Source organism: Parasteatoda tepidariorum, chromosome 5 (assembly GCF_982258835.1).
Source record: "Parasteatoda tepidariorum strain Cologne lab strain chromosome 5, Ptep-v5.0, whole genome shotgun sequence".
In the NCBI taxonomy this organism is placed as follows: domain Eukaryota; kingdom Metazoa; phylum Arthropoda; class Arachnida; order Araneae; family Theridiidae; genus Parasteatoda; species Parasteatoda tepidariorum.
The window spans coordinates 17,476,169-17,500,617 of NC_141759.1; the positions used below are offsets into that span (position 1 = coordinate 17,476,169).

Here is a 24,449-nt window from a genome sequence, read left to right on the forward strand (position 1 = left end):
TTCGATACAAAAATCAGGATTTTTTTTAAAATCTACCAGGGCTTAAAATGTGAATTTGAAAATTTTGCCTTTCTTTTTTAATGAAACATTAGTTCGTTTAAAAAATAAATTTAATCTTTACGTTTTAAAAGTTTTATCACTGTTAGATAAAACAAATTGTAAAATTAAGCAGATTGTCTGAAAAAAGTTCGATGCTTAAAAATAACGTTAATGTTGCAACACTTTTATTATTTTTATTTATGCTCACCAAGAGACTGCTCGAGAGGTAATATTAAATTTCGGGAAAAATAGCTTCGGGGAAAATAAAACCCGTTTTTAGTAGAATAGATTAGTTAGAAAACATATTTTTGATTAAATTTAATTACGTTTCGAATTTTATTTATATATTGAATACATTAAATTATTTATACAATAAAGATTATTTACATTATTAATTTAGAATTTTGACTTCATTTTTTCCTGACACTTAAAATAGATATTTTCAAAAATAAACTGCTGTTGCATTTTAACTTAACACTCAACAATTTGTCTAAATATGAAATAAAATACTTATTCTAATATAAAAGTTTTCAGCTCCGAATAGAGAAAAATATAAGATTAAAAGCATTTAACTAATCAAAGAAAATAATAAAAGAGTTTAACTAGAAATTTTACTTTGTATTTCATGCACAATCTAATTCCATAAATTACTAGGAAGTTTGAATTGTAGTACACACAAAGAGACTAGTAGAAAAGCCTTCGAAATTTAAACAAAAAATACTTAAATAAAAGAGAAAGCAATTAGAATTTTTACTTTGTACTAAATGTAGATTGAAACTAATGACGAACTTATAATTAAAATATCTTACTTTTATTTGTGATAGAAATTGCAAATTATGCAACTTTTTATGAGGTAAATTTATGCAACTATTATAGGTCAATGTATATTTAATAATTTTTATACAGAAAACCAGTAACTTAAAAAGTAACAGTCAAAAATATTTTATTTTACAAATAAAAGAACCATAATCATTTTATCGACATTAAGAAAATTACAATGCCCATCCATAAAAAATGTAATTTTCTTAAAAATAGTAAGTGCATTTAAAACTATATCTTTTAGGCAGCTGCAAATTAAATATATACAATCTATATAAAGGTAAAAACAGTTGAAATTTTACAAGAAAGGTTCACGATGTTAAATCTTTGCACCACAGCCAGCTGTTAGCCTTGGCCGTCTGAGCAGTTTATTCCATACCAATGCATCACATGCGCTAATTATATGCACTAATTTACTCCTATACAACTTAGCCACTTCTATGTTATGTTTTCTAAATTTGTTGCACTAAATCAAACTAATTCTACGCTTTAATATACTAGTAAAATAAAGTATTTCCAATATAGCAACTATTTTTAAATAAAAAGAAGATAAACAAGTACTTAATGATTATATTAAATATACCTTAATTTATTTTCTAAATAGTACATAATTTGTATTCATTTTATGTATAGTAGCAGAATTATATAATTTTATTAAAAATTAACACTAAAACTACTATACACTATTTTATATTTAAATACTAAAAATATTTCATAGAATTTAATTATTCATCAAACATATAAGAATATACAAATAATTTGGTTTTTAAGCATTCCTATGTAATTTAAAAAACACAACTTCTTATGTACCATATTTTTTATTTAAATATATATATTTAAAGGAAACATTTTAGAACAAGATAAATATTGGGTTTTAGTAATCAAGAGGTAAAGATATACAAAATCTTCAGAATATACAGAAATGATATCGGCATTTAAAGAGAACTAAAACAAAACCGAAAGTTTACTCAACTGTTCCTTGGCGCTAAAGTATCTCGCCAAGGAAGCCAACAAAGCTTTGCAGCTATTTTAGCTAAAAATAGAGTATATATTGAAATATACTTAAACATTATAAGTTTAAAGTTTAAGAAACAATAAAAACTTATGTCAAATGCAAAAAAAGTGAGCAAAAACGAGCGTAATTGATTATTAAAGCAAATAAAACATGATTATCAGAGCATGACTGAGTATCGGAAAAATTTTAAAATCAATTTTAAAATAGAAAAAGTGAAAAAAAATGTCGCCCTTTCTTGTAAAAAGTTATCGGCAAGTCCCTAGAAAACTTCTCCGTGCAGCAGAATGCTCAGGACTTTTGTACTATTCTTATTTCTGAATTAAAAAGACAGACAGTTAATTGCATCAGACGATCACAATGCTAAACGAATGGACGGGAATCGAAGCGGTCTCAGTGAACGGGAAGTTTGGGCTACAGTCACGTGACTTTATCTTGTCCACGGGTTGGGGGTTATTCTACTCTCTCTACCCAGTATTCCAACTCTATGGTCACTACTCGTCTTTTTATCCAAATTAATCGGAAAAAAGACTTAACTTATATATTCCGTGATTACAGAGTTGTAAGACGCGCTACGCGAATTCAAGAGGTCACATTAGAATGGTTTTTAAATATATTGAAAATAATAGTATTAGAATATTACTGGTAGATATAGGATGATTCTTTTTATATTTTTTGATACATTATAAGATAGCAAAGTTGCCAACTTGCTCCACTTTATAGATGAGTATTTTTTTGCTGTAGGAGAGTTTAAAGTTACTTTCTGTTCAGCATTTCAATCTGTAGTTAATTTTTCACCACTGCATTTGAAAAAATTATATGGGATTCATCTTTATTCTAACTATTCTACTTTATTGCATTGTGACACTTCAAAAAAGTATGCTTTTTGTGGAGAACCCTCAAGTTTATAAAAAGTATCGCAACAACCTTTATTGTCTTTAAGAACTGAAGCAGAACACTTATGATGAGATTGTAGAAATATGTTTAGAGAATGGATAAATTTGTTTAGAACTTAAAAATGTTTATTTAAAACTCAAAAAGAAAAAAAAAAAACAAATTTCCAAAATTTTAGTAAGGCGTAACTTTTTATTGCAATAATTAGTGTAACACCTATTTATCAAACATGGTACTTATTGTAAAGTAACGCCTACTTTATAAATGCAGTTTTTAATGAAAAGTAACGCCTACTTTATATTTTAAACTCGACCCAAACAAATAGGATATGCACAGTAATAAATTTGTTAGTAAAATGGCACACTAAGTGGATAAAATGTAACAATCCTAAACTCTAACAATATGTACAAAATACCGTAAAAGTTATTAAAACTGGAACAAATGTCTCCCCTTTTTTATCTATCTTAGCTCAATTTCAAATTGAGATCGCATACCCCTAGGATTTTTGAGGAAGGAAAAAATAATAGTTATAAAAGTTTAAATTTGACAAATTTAATAAAAATAAAATACATCAATTGAAATTTCAGAGAACAAGAAAAAATGTTTTGATACCGAGTGCAAGACGATATCGGAATTTTTAATATCGCGATATAAAGTCAGAAATTATCAATAAGTATGATAAATCGTGTTATTTTCAGCATAACTCATTTACATAAATAATAATCAATAAATTAACATAATTTTGCTGCTCATAAAATACCGATTTCTGACATTACACCAGAAAAATGTTAATTTTAACGAGGCTCTCTTTGCAACCGATTAAAAAAATTTTCCTTATGTGTAAATTTGATTTTTCAGATAAAATCAACTATTTTTAAAATTTGAGATTGAACAACAAAATAAAAGTGGCAAACAAAGTAACATTCAGTCGAAAATTTCCTAGCACTGTAAAACACTGACGGAAAATGGGTCACCATACAGTATCCGTATTTTCAAGTATTTTTCACGTGTTGAAGTTTTTCGCTGGTTGATATTTAGTTTATTCAAGTTATATATTGAGAATAAATTTTAAATATTTTTGTCGCTTAAGTTAAAATATCGATAATTTACGATGTATCACCCATCAGTTTGCAAGGAAAAAAAAACATCTTTTTAGAAGCATACACTTAATGAGAAAAAATTTAATTAGTTTTCCTTAATCTATGCTTATTTATTTGAATAAAGAAAAAAAAAAGCAATGTTTTAATACTGGGTAGCCACAGAAAAAAAATGAACAAAATAGTTGCTTTTAGTGGCCTAAAAAAGAACAATTATTTATCACAAAATGCACTCACTACCAGTGTTTTCAGCTATATGAAAGACATACATTGCAACTGCTAGCCTAGAATTTTAGAAAATGTATTTATGGTCTTAAAGGTTAAGGATAAATATGTCCTCCACCACTAAATATAGGTAATTTAAAAAATCTGATAAACCAATGGTGTTCTCAAGTTCAATAAAAATTTTAGTTTGAAAATGTCTACGCTAATTTTAAATGTTAGAGGCAGTGGTCGGAAAAACTACATTATTTTTGTAGTTTATTAGGAATGCTTTGTTTACAGATGTAGCTAACTACAACTACTCTTATTTAAATATAGTGACTACAAACTACTTTGGAATTGTAGCAACTATTTAAGGAGACGAACTTAATTTGCACCTATGTTCAGAATGGTTTTGAATAAGAAATAGGATTACATTAAACGTAAGGGAATAATTAAGAAATATTTTTCATGTTTACACGAGTTATTCCAAAATATTTTTTTCAAATTTGTTCTTTTAACTTTCAATCTTTTTCAACAGTGAATATTTGATTTAAGAAATGTGAAATTATCAAATACTGAAATTTTTTAAAAAATTGTTTAATGCTCGTTTATATCCTCTAACAAATTAAGTACATAGAAAATATGTTCCCTTCCTTTTAAATAACATTTCATAAGTGTGCATTCACTTGAGAAAGTGTGACCAAGGTGATTAAATTATCTATTTTTCGTAATTGCTAGTTTAAATATTAGTTACACATAATTCTAAATATGTAATTTCTGTTACCGCTCAGCTACAGAATCATTTCTATTGACAGATATGCGAAGATTTGTCCCTATCTAATTCAAAAAATTAGTGGCTTTAGAATAGTGGTTCTTTTTTGAACTAAGGTTAAAAATAGCTGCCAGGATTCGCTACTAACTACTGTTTTTATGCATCGTACTACTCACTAAATTTTTTTTTAAAAAGTAGTACACTACAAACTATGAAAAAAGCAGCCACTTCTGACCACTGGTCAGACGGCACACAAAATAAATCCTAATCCAACCTAGCTATTCAGCCTACTGTATCAAAATGCATTAATTAGTAAGTAAATGAATAGGGAAATTGTGTTAATATAATACTCCATAGGTTAAAAGACACAAAAAGTTGAAAACTACTCTATATCATGTAAGAAACATGACCATTAGAAGAGAAATCCTTCATGGCAATTTCTTTTTCAACTAAATAAGTAATTCAAAGTTTAGAGAAAAAACAGTTCAAGTAATGCTAGAATAAACCATAAAGTTTCAAATGAATTTTTTTTCCTCCTCAAAATCGTAACAAATTACACAGTGAGGATAATCATACTTAAATTTGTTTGTATTGTAATATTATAATTATTATTATAAGCTTCATTGAACAGCTGACCTAATTTTGGGTTTACAACTACACTAATGTTCAACTCCGTAGTCTTGTAATTTTGAACCCAATCCAGAAGACAAGGGAGTTCCTGCATGAAGTATTTGGAAAAATTTGCCCTTGTGGCAATGGTGCAATTACCCCGCATTTGCGTTACATGGCGAGGAAGATTTCCCATGGTTAGCCTGATAGCAAGGGGACTCTTACCCATGATCCATCTACCACCGAGGATATTTTACGTCAGTACTGTGGTAAAGGCGTTTTTTCATTCTGCACATTTTAATAGAGGGCGTTGTCTTCTTTTGTTTGAGTTTCCTTTGCATTTAGTTTGTTTGAGAAATCGCTGTTTGACCGGGATAATGTGAGTTTTTATTTTCTCAAGATTTTGTTGAAATTTCTTTTCTGATTTGGTTTTATGTATCTCTTCCTGGACTTCTATAAAACCTTCAGGATACTGAGACAGTTAATTTTGGCATTTGTTCTCTCTCTCTCTCAATAGAAAATGTTTTGTTTTATGGCTTCCGAGGTCGGTACCCCCTGAAGACGTCGGCGGTCATAATTTTATTTCCATTGTTTCAATTATTCTTTCTTTTGAAAATTTTGCTGCTTTCAAGCACATTTCTTTCAAGATAGTTTAATTTAGATTTAATATTTTGTATTCTTTTAATTAATGGTTTACATCTCAATTTCTCAAAACTTTAAAATACCAATGAAGGTGAAACAGAATTTGTCAAGAAAAGTATCTCCGATAGTAGAGCCTCCTCGTTGCCCGATTTGGGTCTAAATCTCAGTTCTCAGTATTTTTAATTTCCAAGACAAAGTAATTGTGATTTAGATTTTCAAATAAACTACAATTTTAAGTGTTGAAACAATACAAAACACAAAAGGTTTTCTTTTATTTAGAAAAAATTACAACTAATTTCCTACCACAAACAACAATTTGTTGGCATGAGAAATCTAGAAATATATATAACAGGGTAAGAAAGTTGGAATTATCACCGAGAATATCACATTAAAAGTGTTGCAGGAACACACACACAAATAATACATAAAAAGTCCTACGGGAATGTATTGTTTCCATTTGGCCTATTTAGTGATCCTATAAAGATAAAAATAATTATGATTCAGCACAGTGCAAAGAAATAATTATGCTATAACACTGAGCAAAATGATTCAATACAATGCAAAAATGATTCAACAAAGTGATTCACCACAATTCAAAAATAATTATAATTTGACACAATGCAAAAATAATGAATTCTTATAGATAACTTTGCCAGCAGTTCCCCTTTTTGTTTGAATTTTAAATTATTCCTTCCCTCTGCAGAACTTTATAGATAAAGTAAACAAAGACAATTAAAAACGTATTTATGAATAAAAAGACATTATTTAAGAAAGATTAAATAAATGAGATGTGGAATAAACTTAAATTAGTTTTTATGTGCGACAGTTCAATTTGAAGTCATAGAACTGTGACTTCTCTATTAGTTTTTTGGTGTAATGTCTGTTTGTAGCTGAAAATTAACAAAATTATCAGAATTATGTTGTTTTTCTTTCCCAATGAAAACTAAAAAAGAACTGTAGTAAATCATTGCTAAGAAAACATATTTCTCTATTAAAATATTTGGTAATCAAATATTTGGCCATCAAAATTATAAGGAAAGTTTTATTAAATGCACGATCCTTTAATAAAATATTCAATATATTGTTATTAGAAAAATGAAATTTATGAAAAAAAATTATCCATTTCTTTTTCATCAGCATTTTAAGTCAAATAAGTTCATAAAGGTAACTGAAATATGAAATAAGTAGGACTGGGCTATAAATCGATATATCGCGACATATCGATTTAACGCCTATATCGGCAAACCGATACAGCAACTTTCATTCCAAGCGATACATCAGAAATGTGATTTAAGCCGTCGAGTGAAGAAGACGATATAACGATATAGCGATACACGCAAGGACTTTCTCTTACGTTCCGATGCCAACTCGCGCTGTGGAAGACGATATTGTTTCGTTATGTTGAGACGGCCTTGACTGATGAGCGGTAGAATCAGAATCACTTTTGAGACCTTATATCGTTATATCACATGTTCGTTTTCGCACCTTCGCGATTTGAAATCGTTTCTTGTAGATTATTTTCAATGGGATTAACTTCGTGATCGCCGTCGTAACCTTGTTCTGAACGCAATCTATTATTGAAAAGAATTTATAAAGAAAAGTTTCTTCATTAATTAGGTAAGTTTTTTATTTATTTTCTGACAAAACTTTTTTTATATTTTTAAATGTGAAAATTATCGGAAATCTAATTTAAGGCACCCATAAAGAATTAAATTACAAAGTAAATAAATTTGTTAGGTTATTTTTTTACTTTTTTTAAATTTATTAAAAACTTTTCGGATAAAACTTCTAATTATTTAATGGGCTTCTATTACTGATTTTAAATTTATAAATCTTGCGTTGTTTTTATTTTTAGAAATAAAGTTAAAACAAAACTTATTTTTTGGACATAAGTCAATAAACTTTATTTGTTCAAAAGAATTTGAAAAGTTTGCGAATTTTATTCATTTCTTTTTTTTTTTTTTTTATCAATTACTACTTCGTTTTATTAGAGAGTAAAATCATTATTTTTTTTTAATTTTCGTTTTATATTATTAGTTAATTAGCTAAATATATTACCGAATATCACAATTCTTTTGTTTTTATTTTTAAGAATTTAATTAAGAAACTTTGCCTTATTTTGTTTTTCGTTTATAATTCGGTCATTATTTAATTTAATTTAATTATTTATATGAAATAATAATAAAAATAGTGTTTAAGAAGCATTTTTTTTCTAAAATTTATTTAGCTCTTTGTTTTAAGCATACAAAAAATTTTTTAACGAACTTATTTTTTAAATTTTGTTCCTATGCTGTTAGGTAAATATATTGATAAATTTCACTTTTATTTATTTTTTTATTTTTAAACTAAGAAATCTTTTGTTATTTGCGTGATCATCTTTAGAAAATATAACAAAACTTGTGTTTACTTCTTCATTAAGAATTTGAACATTACGATCGAACTTAATAATTCTGTAATTATTTACGCATAATAGTACAAGCAAATATTGATTTGTTAAAAAAAGTTTCTTTTTTTAAAAAAAAAAAAATTATTTTTAACACTTTGTTTTAAGTGTATAATGAATTTCTTAACAAACTTTTTTTTTAATTTTTTAAATTTTCTTTCAATAATTTCAGCTAGATATCTTTATAAAATTCCCTTTTTACTTTTAAACTGAGAAATCTTTCAGAGAACGAAAATTTTAAGAAATTATTACAAATCTTATGTTTACTTTTTAGTTTAAAATTCGAACATTTTTAATTTTAAACTTCGGCTTTTAGTCAATCTAACTTTTATTTTAATTAAAATATATTTTGAAATTTTGAAATCAGCTTTTGTTTAATAACAATTTTTTTTTTCATTAAGGGTGTTTTAGGGGTGAACTTAAATTAAGACTGCTTATACCTTATAAACGATAAAGAAGTGCAAATATTTCATTCTGTATCTACACACATTTTTTCAATAAATATTTTAAGTAAGATTTGTACATCTTAGTCAATTTATTTAATATCTTTCTTTAGCAAAACATATATATTTTCAAATTTATAAATTGATTTAAATCAATATGCGTACGAAGTCTTGATAGAAATCTGACTTTCTGTGCCTTAAAGTAAATGAAATTCAAAAATACTATATCGCGATACATCGCTATATCGCGATGCAAAACTGACGATATATCACGATATATAATTTCTAATATCGCCCAGTCCTAGAAATAAGTAATTAATTATTAATTGAATCAAACTGAAATTCAATAAACAGTACACAAATTATTATAAACAAATTAGGGAGGCAGGGAAATAGTTATAAAATAAAGGGGCATGACAAAAATGGCCACGTATCGCCCCTTAATATTAAACTCTGTCAGGTATTGTATTATAGCATACTAAATAACTATAGCAAAGGAAATAATTATACATATATTAAAAGGCCCACAATGTGGCATACTATGTGATATGCATGCATATATTTCTAACTGCTAGCATTAAAGCGCTAAGTGTAAAAAAAATAAAGAGTTAAAATGGAGAAATTGCTGCTTATATACTTTATACATATGAGCCTATTAACCTTAATATTAACCTATTATTTTCAAATTCAAGGAACACCTTTAATTCTCTAATTGTGAAACTTTAGGGTTCCATTGGAACACAATTCGGGAACAGCTACTCTATACTTTTGGAAAAGATATCATCAACTTTTAAAAGTTCAAACTTAAAAAAAAAAAAAAAAAAAAAAAAAAAAAAGAGAATGTTAAAAAAAAGAAGATATATTTATGAATTTATAAATCTAAAGGTACTCAGTAAATATCAGTTGGTCATGTTGTTGTTTTTTTCATCCCCATGACCAGCAGAGCTAGATCAGGACCATGAGCTCGTTCACTTTAAGAAAGTCTAGCACCAGCAGAGGAGCTTGAACCAGGTCCCGTCTGGTAAGTCCCAGATAAGATAAAATGTGGACAGGGGTGGCTGGGCAGCAGAACACTTAGTTTTGAAGTGTTTATTACTATCGTTATAAGTCATTGATGTCAGATGTCCACTGAAGAAACAAGTGATGGCAGTTTGTTCTAGTCTATTGCTCCCCCGAGCCAAGTAGCCCCCTGGACACCTACTCTGATACCATGAGTGTACCGGCGTGACCTTCTAAATGGCCATATTCTTTGCCTTACATTTAGAAAAATGCTCCAAGTAAGTAAGAGGAGTGACAGTCGTAATAGCCTCTATAGCACCTGCTTTGGCCAAACTGTCAGCAATCTCATTCTCAATCACAATAGCAACATGTGACGGAATCCATTGAAAGTGAATCCGATGAGAAAGGGAAAGATGTTTTCGTTTCCTGAGAATGTCAGCACCAACACTGTCCCTGACATTATGCCAATCGGCCAGGTGCTAGATAGCACTTTTACTATCCGAAAAGATCCAGATATCAATAAACCGTGAAAGCGACATGATGGAGTTACCCCATCCATGAATTGTTCAGTGGGTCATAATACAATTTAGACAGTACAATACTATTTTACGTGAAACATAACAAATTAAGACATTATGATTGATTTATCAAAAATTGTAAATATCCCTTAAATACATTCCTCTTTAAACTACATACATTGATAGATTGAAAGCATGCATGATTATAAAAATATTTGCAAAGATTTCCTTTTAGGAATAAGTGGTATAAACATACATAAGTTAAATTACCTCCAAGAGGTGTAGAGTTGCAGTAACTATTAAGTCTTTGTAACTGTTGATATTGTTGCTGTTGTTGATACGATTGTTGGCGACTGAGAGTCTCATTTCTAATCCTTTGACCCAAACTCATGTTGCTACCAACTGCAACAGAAAATTTTTGAGTTGAGTCAAATGCATAAACTAACATCAATCAATATATGAAATAGAACATAAGTAAAAATCATAAATCTAGGACATTGCCAGGAAATTTATACAAAAAAGAGAATGACTTCAAACCTAATTTTCTAATTTTAATTTCATTATTCAAAAAAGCAAAATAAAACACTTTGCTTTCCAACCACATTGCTCTAAATAATTGTTTTAGGAAAAACCTATCTAAAACCATACAAATAGAACAGTTAGTTCTATCCCTTAATTTTAAAGTAATTATTCTGACGCACAATTTTTATGGTAGATTCTGGTTCAACTTTTTATTTTATTTTATATAATAGTCTCTACAGTCCTGTTTCCTGACAATGGAATATAAATAATTGAATTACAGGAACACCATAAAAGCTAAGAACCAGAAATGGTGCTTTAGAACAAGTGGCGTTACTTGTTCAGAACATTGAGACAGCTGTCTGCTTTCAACGATTTTTTCCTTCCTCTCTGATATTGAATATTTATTTAACATAGACTCTCCATCTTTTGATATCATAACCAAACTTCAACAAAATTCTAGCAATGGACAAAAAAGTTTTGGATGGTAAAAACCAGGGTTTTTACTCTGGTTGGTTTTTTAGAATGGTGTTCTTGAGCAGTAAGTACCCACATTTGGGACTACTTTATTTCAGGGGAAGAAGGTATTCAATCACTATTCAAGTTCCAGTATGAGGAAGGGGAATTACATTTTATACTTTATGTTGAAAGCTAAGAGAGATTTTTTCAAAGGCATGCTTCAATTCAAACCTTTGGTTTAGATTAGACATTTTGCAATGCTTAAAGAGGTTTTGTAAACAAAGTTATATCAGAACTTGCAAGTTCAAAATGTCTTCTTTAGAAAAAAAAGTTACATTAGAAAGGAAAAAAAAATTAAGGAAAATACTACGATGTCATAAGGCTTATGAAAAAATTTAGTTATGGTATTATTGCTTAAATGTGTTCTATTTTTATATGTAAAATTTTTTTTTAAATTTAATGATAGCTTCAGAAAGTTATTAGAACACAAGAGGCAAAAATTTTATTTTTATTGAAGTTTGAAATAGAAACTTGATTCTATCACAGTATAAGCTAAATACAGTACGTTCCTTGGACAAACATAGGACATTTAATAGAAATATAATTAAAATTTGTAGTAATCTAATGAACTTAGTCATGATTTAAATCCTTCTCCTAATGGTGTTATACAAAATGCTTAGTACAAATGTCATGTTTCTTTTTACAGGGTATCTGCTACATTTTAGATTTTCCAATCCATAACTTTTCATGACCAATTCCAGGAATTTTTCATGACTTAACAAAGTTACTATTTTCTCTGACAAAAACACAATAAATTTAAAAAACCATTATAATAACATTAATTGAAATGATAGGTACAACCAAAACTGTTATACTCTGCATCTTCATAATTATAGATTTTAAATTTAAAAAGCAAGAGTAAAGAAAGAGTTGAAACAATAAAATAGCTCAGCAAATGTTTTTCTTTCTTTTCAGCAGAATTATATTCTAAAGATACTTTTTTTGTTCATCAGAGATGAAAGAAATATGCTGATTGTTCTATTTTCCTTTCCGGAAAAAAAAAAAAAAAAAAAAAAAAAAAAAACAATAAAAATTCTGAAACACAGAAGTTTAAAAGATAATTCACTCTATAAAAAAAAATTTTTTTTTCATTTTTTGAAAGAACACCATAATTTTTAAAGAACAAGATAAAAAACATTTTATATTTTCAGATATTCGGAACACCATGAAATGGGGGCGGGGGAATTCGTTTCCATTTCAAAAATTAGATTTTTCGACGACTAAACCTATGACTTTCCATGATTAAAAAAAAAAAAAAAAAAGTTAAAATCGAGACATTTCATGACAAATTTTGCTTAGTGCCGAAATTCATTACTTCCCTCTCAGGTGCGCAGATGACATACTTTTATCAATTCAGATAGGCTTTTATCATTTGCCTGAAAATGCTAAAATGTAAGAAACCCTGGGTCCTAGAGCACAATTATCATAATGCAACAATAAGTTTTAAAAAGTAATACCTAAGTATCTGCTAAAAATGTAGAGAGAAAATTATGAACATTAAAAAGGATCACTATACATACATGAGGGAACTTGTTGTTCAAAAGAAAATTGATGTTGAGGGAAATTTTCAAAACTATGGTTTTGTTGTGGTGGTTGTTGCTGCTGCTGCTGTTGTTGTTGTGACATCATGAAAGCATCTGGAGGCTGGATGAAAATATTCAATTATGTAGCACAAAATTAACAATTTATATTTTAAACTTAATTTGGAGTAACAATAAACTTGCAATTTATTATTTGCACAGGGATTACTAAATATGAGAAATACCCATACTGCAGCTCCAATTTTTGGACAAATTTCAGTTTACAATGAAGTTTTTATTTTTCCACACTTTAAGACATTGAATAATTCTGGTAATTCTGTTAGAAAGATATCAGTCAAGAAAATTATTCGGCAAAAAAAAAAAAAAAATTGGTTGAAAAAATGAAAAGTATGTCAGATAAAAAAATAAAGCTGTGTTTGAAAACCAATAAAAAGACTATTTTGTGCACAACAAATTTATTAAATTTTAAAATATATAATAATTTTAAAAAGAAATCAAAAGAGAAAGAGAAAAAAAAAATTGTTCTTAGTTCTAAAGTATAACTTTAATGTTGAGAATCAGTTTTCTATGCTACTAGTTATCTGTCTTAACGTACAAGAAAAAAAGTGACAATAAAAGAGTCAAATCAGAAACGCTCCGCTAACATGTTTTGCTTTAGTTGCAACAGAAAAATAAGCATATATGAAACGAACAAAAAAAAAAAAAAAAATATACTAAATTTTTAAGACATAAAGGGCTGAAAAAAAAAAAAAAAACAATGAAATTGACTTGCCTGAATATAATTAAAAAAAGAAAAAAAAATTATTATGAAACTCATGGTTCATTACAAAGTAATTCAGTTTCAATTCTATAAATTTTGCTCTTCTGAATGTGTTTCAGAACATGAATTAACAAGTTTCAGAATTTAACAAATATATGCAAAAACTATCTCCAATTTATAGTAAATAATACTATTCTAGATTATTCTTTATTAAACCTATTACAGGGTGCGTAGCCAAATCTCTCAACAAAATAAGCACTTTTTAAGCACTCAAAAAATATTTTTAAACACGAAATACATTAATAAAATGCAAAATAATTTTCAAAGACTTTAGATGATCATGAGAAAATAACTAGTTTCTGACAAAGAACTCTTTTCTTGATTATATTAGCCCTTATAAAATGATAGAGAGATTTTTTGGTTCGATATCAGAGGGTGAAAATAAAGTCTGAAATAGAGAATATGCAGCAGAGTTGCACACGAGAGTGCAATAATCTCACTGAACCCAGCTCAGTAGACGCACATGCGGACTTGCAAGTATTTAATCAAACAGGATGTAAAATGATTGGCGCTTTCATATGCTACGGACTGACGGTACGCTGAAATGAATTGTGAAAACGTTGAATAGAACAATGGGAAAAAACACGCTTTTACATAATACGTGGCGAAAATCGACATTGTTAAAAAATCTTATTTTTGAAAAAGGAAAAATTAAGCACTTTTTAAAAACACACAATAATATTTGGCAAGAAAGCTGAACAGGTCGAATACCGGCTGAATATTCATTACATCGCTACCCGCAATAGAACTTTTATTAGAGGCTACTTTTGAAAACTTGACTTTATCAAAAATTTAAAATTCTAAACTAAAAAAAAGTGATATTATTAATGTAAAGCAGTTTTTAAAATATGGTAAGCACTATAAGGTTTATGTAAAATTTAAGTATAGTATATAACACTTTCATTGATTAAAATTTAGGACTTGATTTTTCAAACCAATAACAAAGCATAAAATTTATGCACATTAACAAGCATAAAATTCATTAGTCACAAAATAAATCTGAAATATTTGTAATCAAAGTTATGAAATAGAATAGTCAGTGGTCATTCTAACTACACTTTTTGATATTAACTACAAATTTTGAAATGCAGTCACTACTTCACTATCTTCAATGAACTTTGCTAGAGCCAGGGCCGGATTAACCATTAGGCAATACTAGGCCATGGCCTGGGCCCCCCAATAAAAAAAATTTAATTTAAGGGCCCCAAAAATTTGAATGGCCTAGGGCCTCGTTTACACTTAATCCGCCCCTGGCTAGGGCTGTTCAGAATCTTTAAAAGTATCAGCCAATTTCAACATTTATAAAAGGAAAAGTAATTATGTAGAAACTGAGAATTTTCTGCATGTGAATTTGATAACACAATTTCAAGAAAACAATGTAACAAACAACTGTTGCCAACACTTTTAAAAAAGAGCTTGGTGCTCGGAAGAATCAGAAATATTTCACATTAACGTTTGGCCATGCCACTCTCATTGTGCTCACGAACCCATGAAGATTTGCACCAATTAGATTTTAAAAACTAATTGCAACCAAACATTGTTTCTTTACTAAGGTTCCTATTACAATTATATTGCACAAAAATATTACACAATTTTTTGCTACTTGTAGCACTCTACTTACAACCATTAATTTCAATATTGCTGATCACAATTTTTTTATTTTATTTAAAGAAAGTAATATAAAACAAACTCTTTACTAGAAAAATAACCTGAAAATTCAGGATAAAATTAAAGGTGCGCATTTTTCGAGAAAAAATTGGCAATTATCAAAGTAATTTTTAATTCCTATTTTTTTTAGTAATTAGTCACCCTGTGGTGACTGTACTCACTTATAAGACGTCTTATACTTACAGACACTTGTGCAGCACTCATGTAGTGTTGGGGAGAATAACCATTAACCATTGAGTTGTTGCCCACAGACATTCCTGGTGAGAATCTTGGAGTTTGAATGGTTAGTGTGTTGGCAAAGGGTGGGGGAACAGGCTGACTTCTTTGCTGAGTGGGAGTTACTGTTTGTGAATGAAGAGAAGATCTTCCAACAGGACTTTGAACTGAAGGTCGAAAAGAGGTTTGATTGTAAAAGTCCACTATGGGAGAATTTTGGCTTCCTGAAAGAAAAAAAAGAAGAAAATTTTGAAAATACAAAACTATTTAAATGTCAAGTCTGTTACACGTTCGAAGTTAACGATTGTGTACTAGTAGAAGAAGTAACCTTAATCCGTTCAGGACCGTGATTTTTCTTTCATGGACCACTATGTCATACAAGACCAGCCCTTTTCACTCAAGTGGTCTATGATCAAAATTTGGTACTCTTGAATTAGTACATGTACCTTACTTTGGTTTGATACTCTTTAGTATGCATACTCTAAGCATGTGTGCGTCTGGAAAAACAGATCTTTTTTGACAGCTGAAATAGTCACAAGAATGTCACTGTAATCAAATATTAACTTTCATCAAAACAGAAATAAAAGTTTTCATGGTAAACTGTTTGTAAAAAAACATAATTAACTTGGAACACACACACTTTGCACTCTGTACACTCTGACAAACAGAATAATAAAATAATATTCCGTCTTCAACGGAAGCTTAAGCATTTGCGTATTAAAGTTAACAAATGAAGTCAAAGGGTAGGCGTGATCAACCTACTAAAGAAAAAAGACAGGCCGAACACTAGCATGATGTCACCAACGTAAGTTGAATGCACGAGAACGCTATGTCACCAAAAACTGGTTTCACAAAGCTGAAAATGATATAAAATTTATTACAATCGATCAAAGTAAAAACCCTTTAAGTATTAATATATCTAACATATTTCCTATTCTGAATGAGTGATAACGACATTTGTTTCATGTAACTAAAGGAATAATGATTTTTAAAACTTTTGCGACCAAAATTTTATATTCTCTATGGTAGGCAAGTTAAAAGTTGTCGAAAGCATGATATGCGAAATTCATAATAAATTATAGTGAATGAGATACTTACGATTTTGATATACAGGAAGATAATTATTGGGGGAAAAGACAGGCTGTTGCACTCTTTGTTGTGGAGCATTATGTTTCTTGAATGCATTGATTGGAGTGGTATTTAAAGAATTAACTTCTATTCTAGCTTTTTGTTTCTCAGAGACAACAAGCTCTCCCAAACCACCAAGAGCCGTCTGAACTGGATCAAAGTCTGAAACAAAACAGGGAAAAAAAATTTTTTTCATTCTTACGCTGTTTCTTACAAATAGTATATCAATTATTAAACATGATTTCAACTTAATATAAAAATTAACAAGTTCATACTTGTATGGACTAAGATTTTTTCTCTCTTCTTAATATACTTGAAATAAATATTAAATTTCACTACTGACAACTATAATGCGGGAAAAAAAACCCATGTACATTTATAAAATAAGCAAGAAATATTTTTTTTAGCATGAAATATAATTATGAGCAAAATTTTTTTTGCTTCATCCTATTTACCAAGCTACAACAAATTACAGAAAAAGTGAAATTGAAGGTTCATACTTTTAGCCATTTTGATTAAACTATTCCAGTGGTGTAAGTGGCAAAACGTGGTTTTGGAGCATCTTTGGAGCAACAAAAAAGCAATTTTGGAGCAGCAAAACAAAGATTTGGAGCACATTTAATAAAGAGAATTAAAACAAGAATTTTAATTTCGATTATTAATAACATATCATTAACATTTTTTTGAAGGTCCCTGTATTAACAAATTTAGTTCTTTTTGGTATTTTCCTCTTTTTGGCTCTTCGGAAAAAAAGGGGAAATTCTGCCAAAAAGTGGAAAAACTTACCTCTAATTCCTGAAGAGATGTTTTAAAATCTAAAACTACTACCTAGTAATAACCACAGGACCACATAATGAGCAGCAGGAAACACTGGATTTTATTTATGATAACATAAATAAAAACCAGTGATAACCAGAACATAACAGTTTATAAGCATTTCTAATAATAAAATATCTTACCTAAACCACAGTCATCTTTTGGCTCAAATGAATAAGCTGACCGATCCCCATCTGAAATACATTGCATCAACAAATTATCTTAACTATTTTCATATATAGCATTACAGTCGCATTATTTTGTATATACTTTGTGATATCTTGATCTTTAAATTGATCAAAAATTTAAGAGTTTAAGTCACACGCTTTATCGAAGAAATTTTCTTTTATACGTACAGGGTACTTTAAAAAACCAGATGCAATATGAAATCACAAATACAAAAAGAATAAAAAAAAATTTATATATACATGGCATCTTATAGAGCTTATACGGCAAAATTAGGAAATTTTGCTCTAGGACAAGGCGCACTTGCAGTACTTTTACCAGAGGCAACTTTTAAAAAATTTGAAAACTACAATGATTAAAAAATAATAACACAGTGAGCACTTCTCAAAATATAGTAAACATTACATAGTTTATTTCTAAAATAAAAAAATTCAGAAACAAGCACAAAATAAATAAATTTTTAGAAGATTATAAAATATCCATAATGATTCCATATTTATTGTAAAATATAATTAAATAACATTCAATGCATTTTTGTAAATGGAGCTGACAGGCAGACAGAGACCACTGAATTGCTTATTTTAAGATTAGGATTTTTAATAATAATTATACAAAAAATGCATGCTCAGGGTTCATATATAAATAAATTTGCTTTCTCGTGAAAAAAAAATCATCGATTATCTAGAGCAGTAATTCCTCTAAAATATACGGTAAAGCATTAAGGTCTCACGGAAGAGACTGAATAATAACAATAATAGAAAAATTCCAAAAAAAAAACTTTATAAGAACATTTCTACAAGGAGTGATCAAATGAAAAGGTACGAAATGACACGGTGGGTACAAATGTACACTTTATTCAAAATATACACCATAGGCCCGAGCACAACGATCCCACTGATGAGCAAGCCGCAGGATTCCTTTTTCCCAGAATTCCTGTGGCCGTGACGAGACCCAGTCCTTCACAGCGTCCTTGAGTATGTCGTCCGAGTTGAAGCGCTTCCCTTTCAGGTATGTCTCCAGTGGACCAAACGCATGGAAATCGCAGGGCGACATGTCCGAACTGTAGGGCGGATGGTTTAACATATCCCACTTGAACTTGGCCAGTTCCATGTGTGTGACTCTGGAAACGTGTGGATGCGCATTATCATGGAGCAGAACCACATCCTTTGTGAGCAGCCCCGGTCTGTCACCATCCGGCGATGAATAGCTGCCAGTTTCTCACCGTCCGCTGTCAGAAATCGGATAACACCTCGCTGCTCCTCAATCGTCGAATTTTGCATCGCGAACGCCATCCTGTCCTCATACGGACCGCCGCATCATTTGGACGCCGCTTTTGATAAGAGCCTCTGCGCTCTCCTGCGTATGCGGGTGCCCGCGCATGCTCCGATCCCAGTCAGAGACTCCAATCGCATCCCAAGATGACTCGCTACGTTCTTCCATGGCGGAATAAGCAAATATTTAACTGTTACGTTTTTACGTTGCTTCGTACCTTTTCATTTGATCACTCCTTGTATGTTTGGTAAAAAGATAATGCTCTAAAATCGTTTTTTATTGTTTCTAGCATCCTTATTGAGCTGAAAACAAAAAAAAAAAAGATCTGAAAACCTCAACATAAAATCAATAATGATATTTACTTGATCTTTTATTTTAGTTTTTATTTATCTTTTACTTCAGAGAATCTTTTTAACCAACATACATCAACACTTTCAGTAATACAAAAATTATGAAATTGTTAAGAACTAATATTTCACATGTACATTTTTTTATTTACAGAGTATCTGCTACATTCTAGATTTTCAAATTCATGACTTTTCATGACTTAATATTACTATTTTCTCCCGACAAAAACAGAACAATAAATTTGAAAAGCATTATAATAACATTCATTGAAATGATAGGTATAACCAGTAAAATAGCTGAAGCAGTAAAATAGCTCGAAAAAAAAAAAGCAAATATTTATTTTCCTGCAGAATTATATTCCAAAGATACTTTCCTCGTTCATCGGAAAGGAAAGAAATACTCCAGATTTTTCTATTCTCAATTCGGAATAAAAAAACTCGCCAATGACTGGTTTGCTTCAGTTAAAATGATTAAAAAAAAAAAATTAACAAAAATACTGAAATCACAGAAGTTTAAAAGATAATTCATTCTAGAAATGATGTTTCTTCTTTCATTTTTCTAAAAAAACATGATAAAAAAATTTTATATATTAATAAAATATGACTGTGAGTGGGGACTTAGTTAGAATTTCAGATATTTGGAACACTATGACATTGGGCGTGTGGGGATTCTATTTTAGAAATTAGACCAATTTGGCGACCTAAATCCATGACTTTCCATGATTTTTTTTCTTAAAAAATAATTAATATCATGACATTTCATGACTTTCCGGGTGCGCGGATACCCTGTATTTATCTCTTTTATATAATACTTAACTTTACCCTCTCCACATACAACATGCATTCAGCTAAGAAAAATAAAGATTACTTGAACTCACCATTATTAATTAAGTGATTCCTGAGCGTGAGGACATCTAGATCTTGATTGAAAGGACTAAATGTTTCTGAACATCTAATATTGTTATCTTTATGTGAGTTCATTAAGCGAGTAAGTAAAGATTCTTTAGCGGAATATCTTTCTTCGTGAAAGAGATTGCCATTGGGTATTACAGGCGGCGTCTCTCTCTTGACGACAAACTTTTCTTCAAATACATTTTCTCCAAATTCCACTTCGGCACTCTTATTTACACCTCCCAAGTCCATGGAACTGCTACTTGAATTATTTACAGGAGAGTTCATGGGTATTAATGTTTGTGGTACACACTGTTCACGAGATAAGTTCTTTAGCACAGAATCACAATGATTGTTGTGTGAGGAGGAATTGGTACTTAGAGTAGAGTCTGAAATATTAGCTACCATCATGATGTCTTGCAGTTGTTTAAAAACTGTAGTATTACTATCATTTTCAGAGGGGGATAAACTTCTGTAACAAAACAATGATAAACGAAAAGTTAAAACAAAAATCATGGAAGAAAAGCACACACAAGGAAACAATATAAGAGAAATTATAAAATGAGTAATCCTCTGTGATAAAATTGAAATTGATTAAAAATAAGTATCTCTCTCTACTAATGAAATTTTTATAAACATTTATGCATGTTTTGCAGTCACATAGGTACACCTTCATAGTGTGAAAACTATTGATAAAGGTGTAACAATTAATAATTATTTACAATCAATAATTATTTCAGTTGACACTGAAATGTGTATAGTATAGGGCTAAATTAACAGCCACCATTGTCCAAAAGAGCTCTAAATATATATAATAAAGCTATTTATTAGCCATTAGAAAGCTGTCTGTTAGTCGCTACATTCAAAAAAGCACCCTAATATGTATTTTTTTAAAAAATTATTATGAAATTAATGATTAATTTATAAAACTTTGAAAATTACTTAATATCACACTTCCTTCAGAAATTTTTTCTTATAACATGTATTATATGCCATAATTTGAAAAATGTCTAACATAAATAACATTAAGTTTCTTTTTTCTTCTTTTTTTTCAAATTTCAAAAAAATGGCAACTGTAAAAAATTCAACTGGCTATTGGCCAATAGCAAAATTTTCTAATTTTGTCCAATGGTGAACAGGCTTGAATAAAACTATAACATTAGTTATTTTGAAACTTTTTTAAATCAATTTCAATAAGAGAAATGCTTAATATAAAGTATAAGCATCCAATAACTCTTAACATACACTCACCATAGCATAGAAGTGATTACCCTAATAATAAATTGCCGGAAAATTTTCAAACCAGGTTATTCAGGGAAAAAGCATGGTTTAAAATTTTCACGCAGGTTTCCAAACAGCAGCAAGTCTTTGAAATAAAAGATGTCTCACCAATTCTTTGATGAAATTGAAACCAATCTAGAACATTCGCAGATTTTTAAGAATGAAAGTATGTGTAAAATGCAGCATGGACCTTCTAAGACCGCCTGAGAACCAGATCAAACTCAACTGATTAACATGAGGGTATTGACACAAGCCTCCAATAGAAAGCTTTTTAAAACGGAAAATCGGCCAAATAAGAAGAGTCAAGGATCGGAATGGAAGAAAGAATATAAAGTAATTTTTATTTTCGGACTGAAAAAATTCCATTACTTTGAAAAAGGAATAATAAATAAATTTTTGATTACTTTAGTTCATAAATATTATTTAAGTAATTATTAAGTCATCAAGTAAAAACAGGTTTTTAGTTTTAAACAAAAAACACTTTTCACAGGCTGAATAATTAGGAAAACTAAAGATGCAAGTACAAATTACGAGGATAAAACAAACGAATAAAAAAGTAACAATACCTATCATTGTGTGTTAATTGACTACTTTGTTGTGTTGTTGGTGCAGAAATAGAATTTTCAGGGCTATTTTCTTTTTCTAGCTCTTCAGTATGTTGCTGTTGGGGATCAGATTTCCTTTCTTCAATTACTGAGTTTGATATTGATCTATGGATAGAAATTAGCCACAATTACAATAACTTCATAATGACAACTTTTTAACAAGACATCTATGAAATGATATTTAAATCAGGAATGCAATCTGATAATTCTTTCATACAATTAACACTTTTAAATCCCCTTCTTTTATTTGACAAATTTAAAAAAGGAGAAAATTTTAAAAATTGTGAGAAACGTTTTTGCAATAAGAGTATTTCATTAGAGCAGTGTTTCCCAAAGTGTGGTGCACATACCCTTGAGGTACGGGAACAGTTTAGCGGGGGGTACGCGCTCATATGTGAAATCTTGCAACAAACGGAAATTTCAATAATTTTTATTCAAAAATAAATCTAGCCATGAAAATTCACGATTACGTATTTTTCTATTGGCTATTTTTTGCAGAGTTAACAGTTAATAATTTGTAATATCAACAGCCAGTTCTGATTTTTAACTTTTGTGCAATTTATTTTTATAGTAAAAAAGGCAACCATTTTTTTTATTAGTGGTTCACAGCGTTACGAAAAATTTAGAAAGGGTACCCAAAAGTGTTAAGTTTTGGAAACACTGCATTAGAGAACTGCATTTTTGCTTCAAGCTTAAAATCTTTGCATATTTCGAATTCACTTGTTATACTCAGTTTTAAATTTAAATAAAAGGTATATGAAGCTCTATATAAAGGAATGTATACATAAAGGTATAATGTAATAGGTATAGGAGAAAACAAAATGTTGATTTATGTCATTTAAAAATAAAAAGTATATAAATTTTATAATATTTTTCACAAAATTGAGAAAAAGTTTAAGGAAAAAAGAAAATGTCAAGTTAGAGGCAAAAAAAAAAAATCAAAGTTACAAAAAAAAATTATATATTTTACATGCAACTTACTTTGAGTGCATATTATTTACATATTGAACATATTGTTCATATAACCTTTGTCCATATTCTATGTGCTTCCTAAAAAAAAGATAAAAATACATAATGTAAATAAAAAATAAATAAAACTAAAATTTGTGTATATATCAAATATATAAATAGGAAGTAACTTTAATAAATAAAATAAAGTGAAATCTTGAGTATTTGGAACGTGCGCATGGGAATAGGCAAAATGCTATGCCTTAATAAAAAAATTAACAGCAATAAAAGAGAAAAAAAAACTATAATAGTTCATAAAAATTAATATTTGGAAAAAAATATGAGGGAGGAACATAAAAAAAAAGAGAAATGGGAAAAAAAATAGATCATTAATATCACCATATTATCATATGTTAAGGACAAAGTGATGAAAAAAAATTTTAAAAAAACACATTTAAAACATGCGGCTAAACATAATAAACCCTCATTTTTTTTTTTTTTAAAGATATGCAGGAAGAATATTTCTAATAACGGCAAAAAAAGAAACATATATCAAATATTCTTAAAAAATAGAATATAAACACTAATTTAAAAAATAAAAAGTGAAGCTAAAATAAAAATAAATATCAGAAATGCTCTTAAAAAATGCAGCATCATAATAAAATTATTGATAAAAACAAACACTTTTAATAAAAACCAAAATAGGTAAGAAAAAAAAGGAAAAAAGAAACTGCTTTTAGATTTATTTTTTTAAAAAAATTGTTTTTTTTCTTAAACAGAACAGTACAGACAAATTCAGTAGTCAGGTTTGCATTTAAGATGTTGAAATTATATGACCCTATTTTTATGTGATGATAAGAGAAATAAAAAGAAAATAAGCCCAGCAGAAACATTTTGAAAAAATATCACATAATAGTAAACGTGATAATAAAATAATTTATAAAAAAAGTCTGTTAACATCGAAAATTAGTTTTTTTTAAATTGCTGCATTTTCAAAAGTAGTGGCAATGATTTAAAAAAAAAAAAAAATTCTAATACAAATGCTCTTAAAATACACCACACCATTATATAAACAAAAGCCTATAAAAATTATATTGCACCTTGGAAGAAATAGCAAGAAACAGAAAAATTATCTGCATTTAATCCAAATCAATTTAATGTTTATTGTTCCTATTTTATTTTTCTATAACATATCAATGGT

At 28.9% G+C, this 24,449-nt stretch overlaps 1 protein-coding gene across 2 annotated transcripts in view; it reads right to left on the reverse strand.

Annotated features, from left to right (window-relative positions):
* Positions 1 to 6,318: 6,318 nt before the first annotated feature.
* LOC147808615 (uncharacterized) overlaps positions 6,319 to 24,449 on the reverse strand; it is a 44,762-nt gene continuing 26,631 nt past the window's right edge. Inside the window, exons 10-18 of one of the 2 annotated variants that reach the window (XM_087163472.1) lie at positions 23,282 to 23,350; positions 22,262 to 22,405; positions 20,402 to 20,886; positions 17,862 to 17,912; positions 16,873 to 17,064; positions 15,742 to 15,998; positions 13,050 to 13,173; positions 10,748 to 10,893; positions 6,319 to 6,563 (exon numbers count right to left, since the gene is read on the reverse strand). In XM_087163472.1, coding sequence (XP_087019598.1) covers positions 6,555 to 6,563; positions 10,748 to 10,893; positions 13,050 to 13,173; positions 15,742 to 15,998; positions 16,873 to 17,064; positions 17,862 to 17,912; positions 20,402 to 20,886; positions 22,262 to 22,405; positions 23,282 to 23,350 — 1,477 coding nt within the window. In that variant the 3' untranslated portion in view covers positions 6,319 to 6,554. The remainder of the gene's footprint in view (positions 6,564 to 10,747; positions 10,894 to 13,049; positions 13,174 to 15,741; positions 15,999 to 16,872; positions 17,065 to 17,861; positions 17,913 to 20,401; positions 20,887 to 22,261; positions 22,406 to 23,281; positions 23,351 to 24,449) is intronic. The other variant, XM_087163471.1, reaches the window with a different exon arrangement.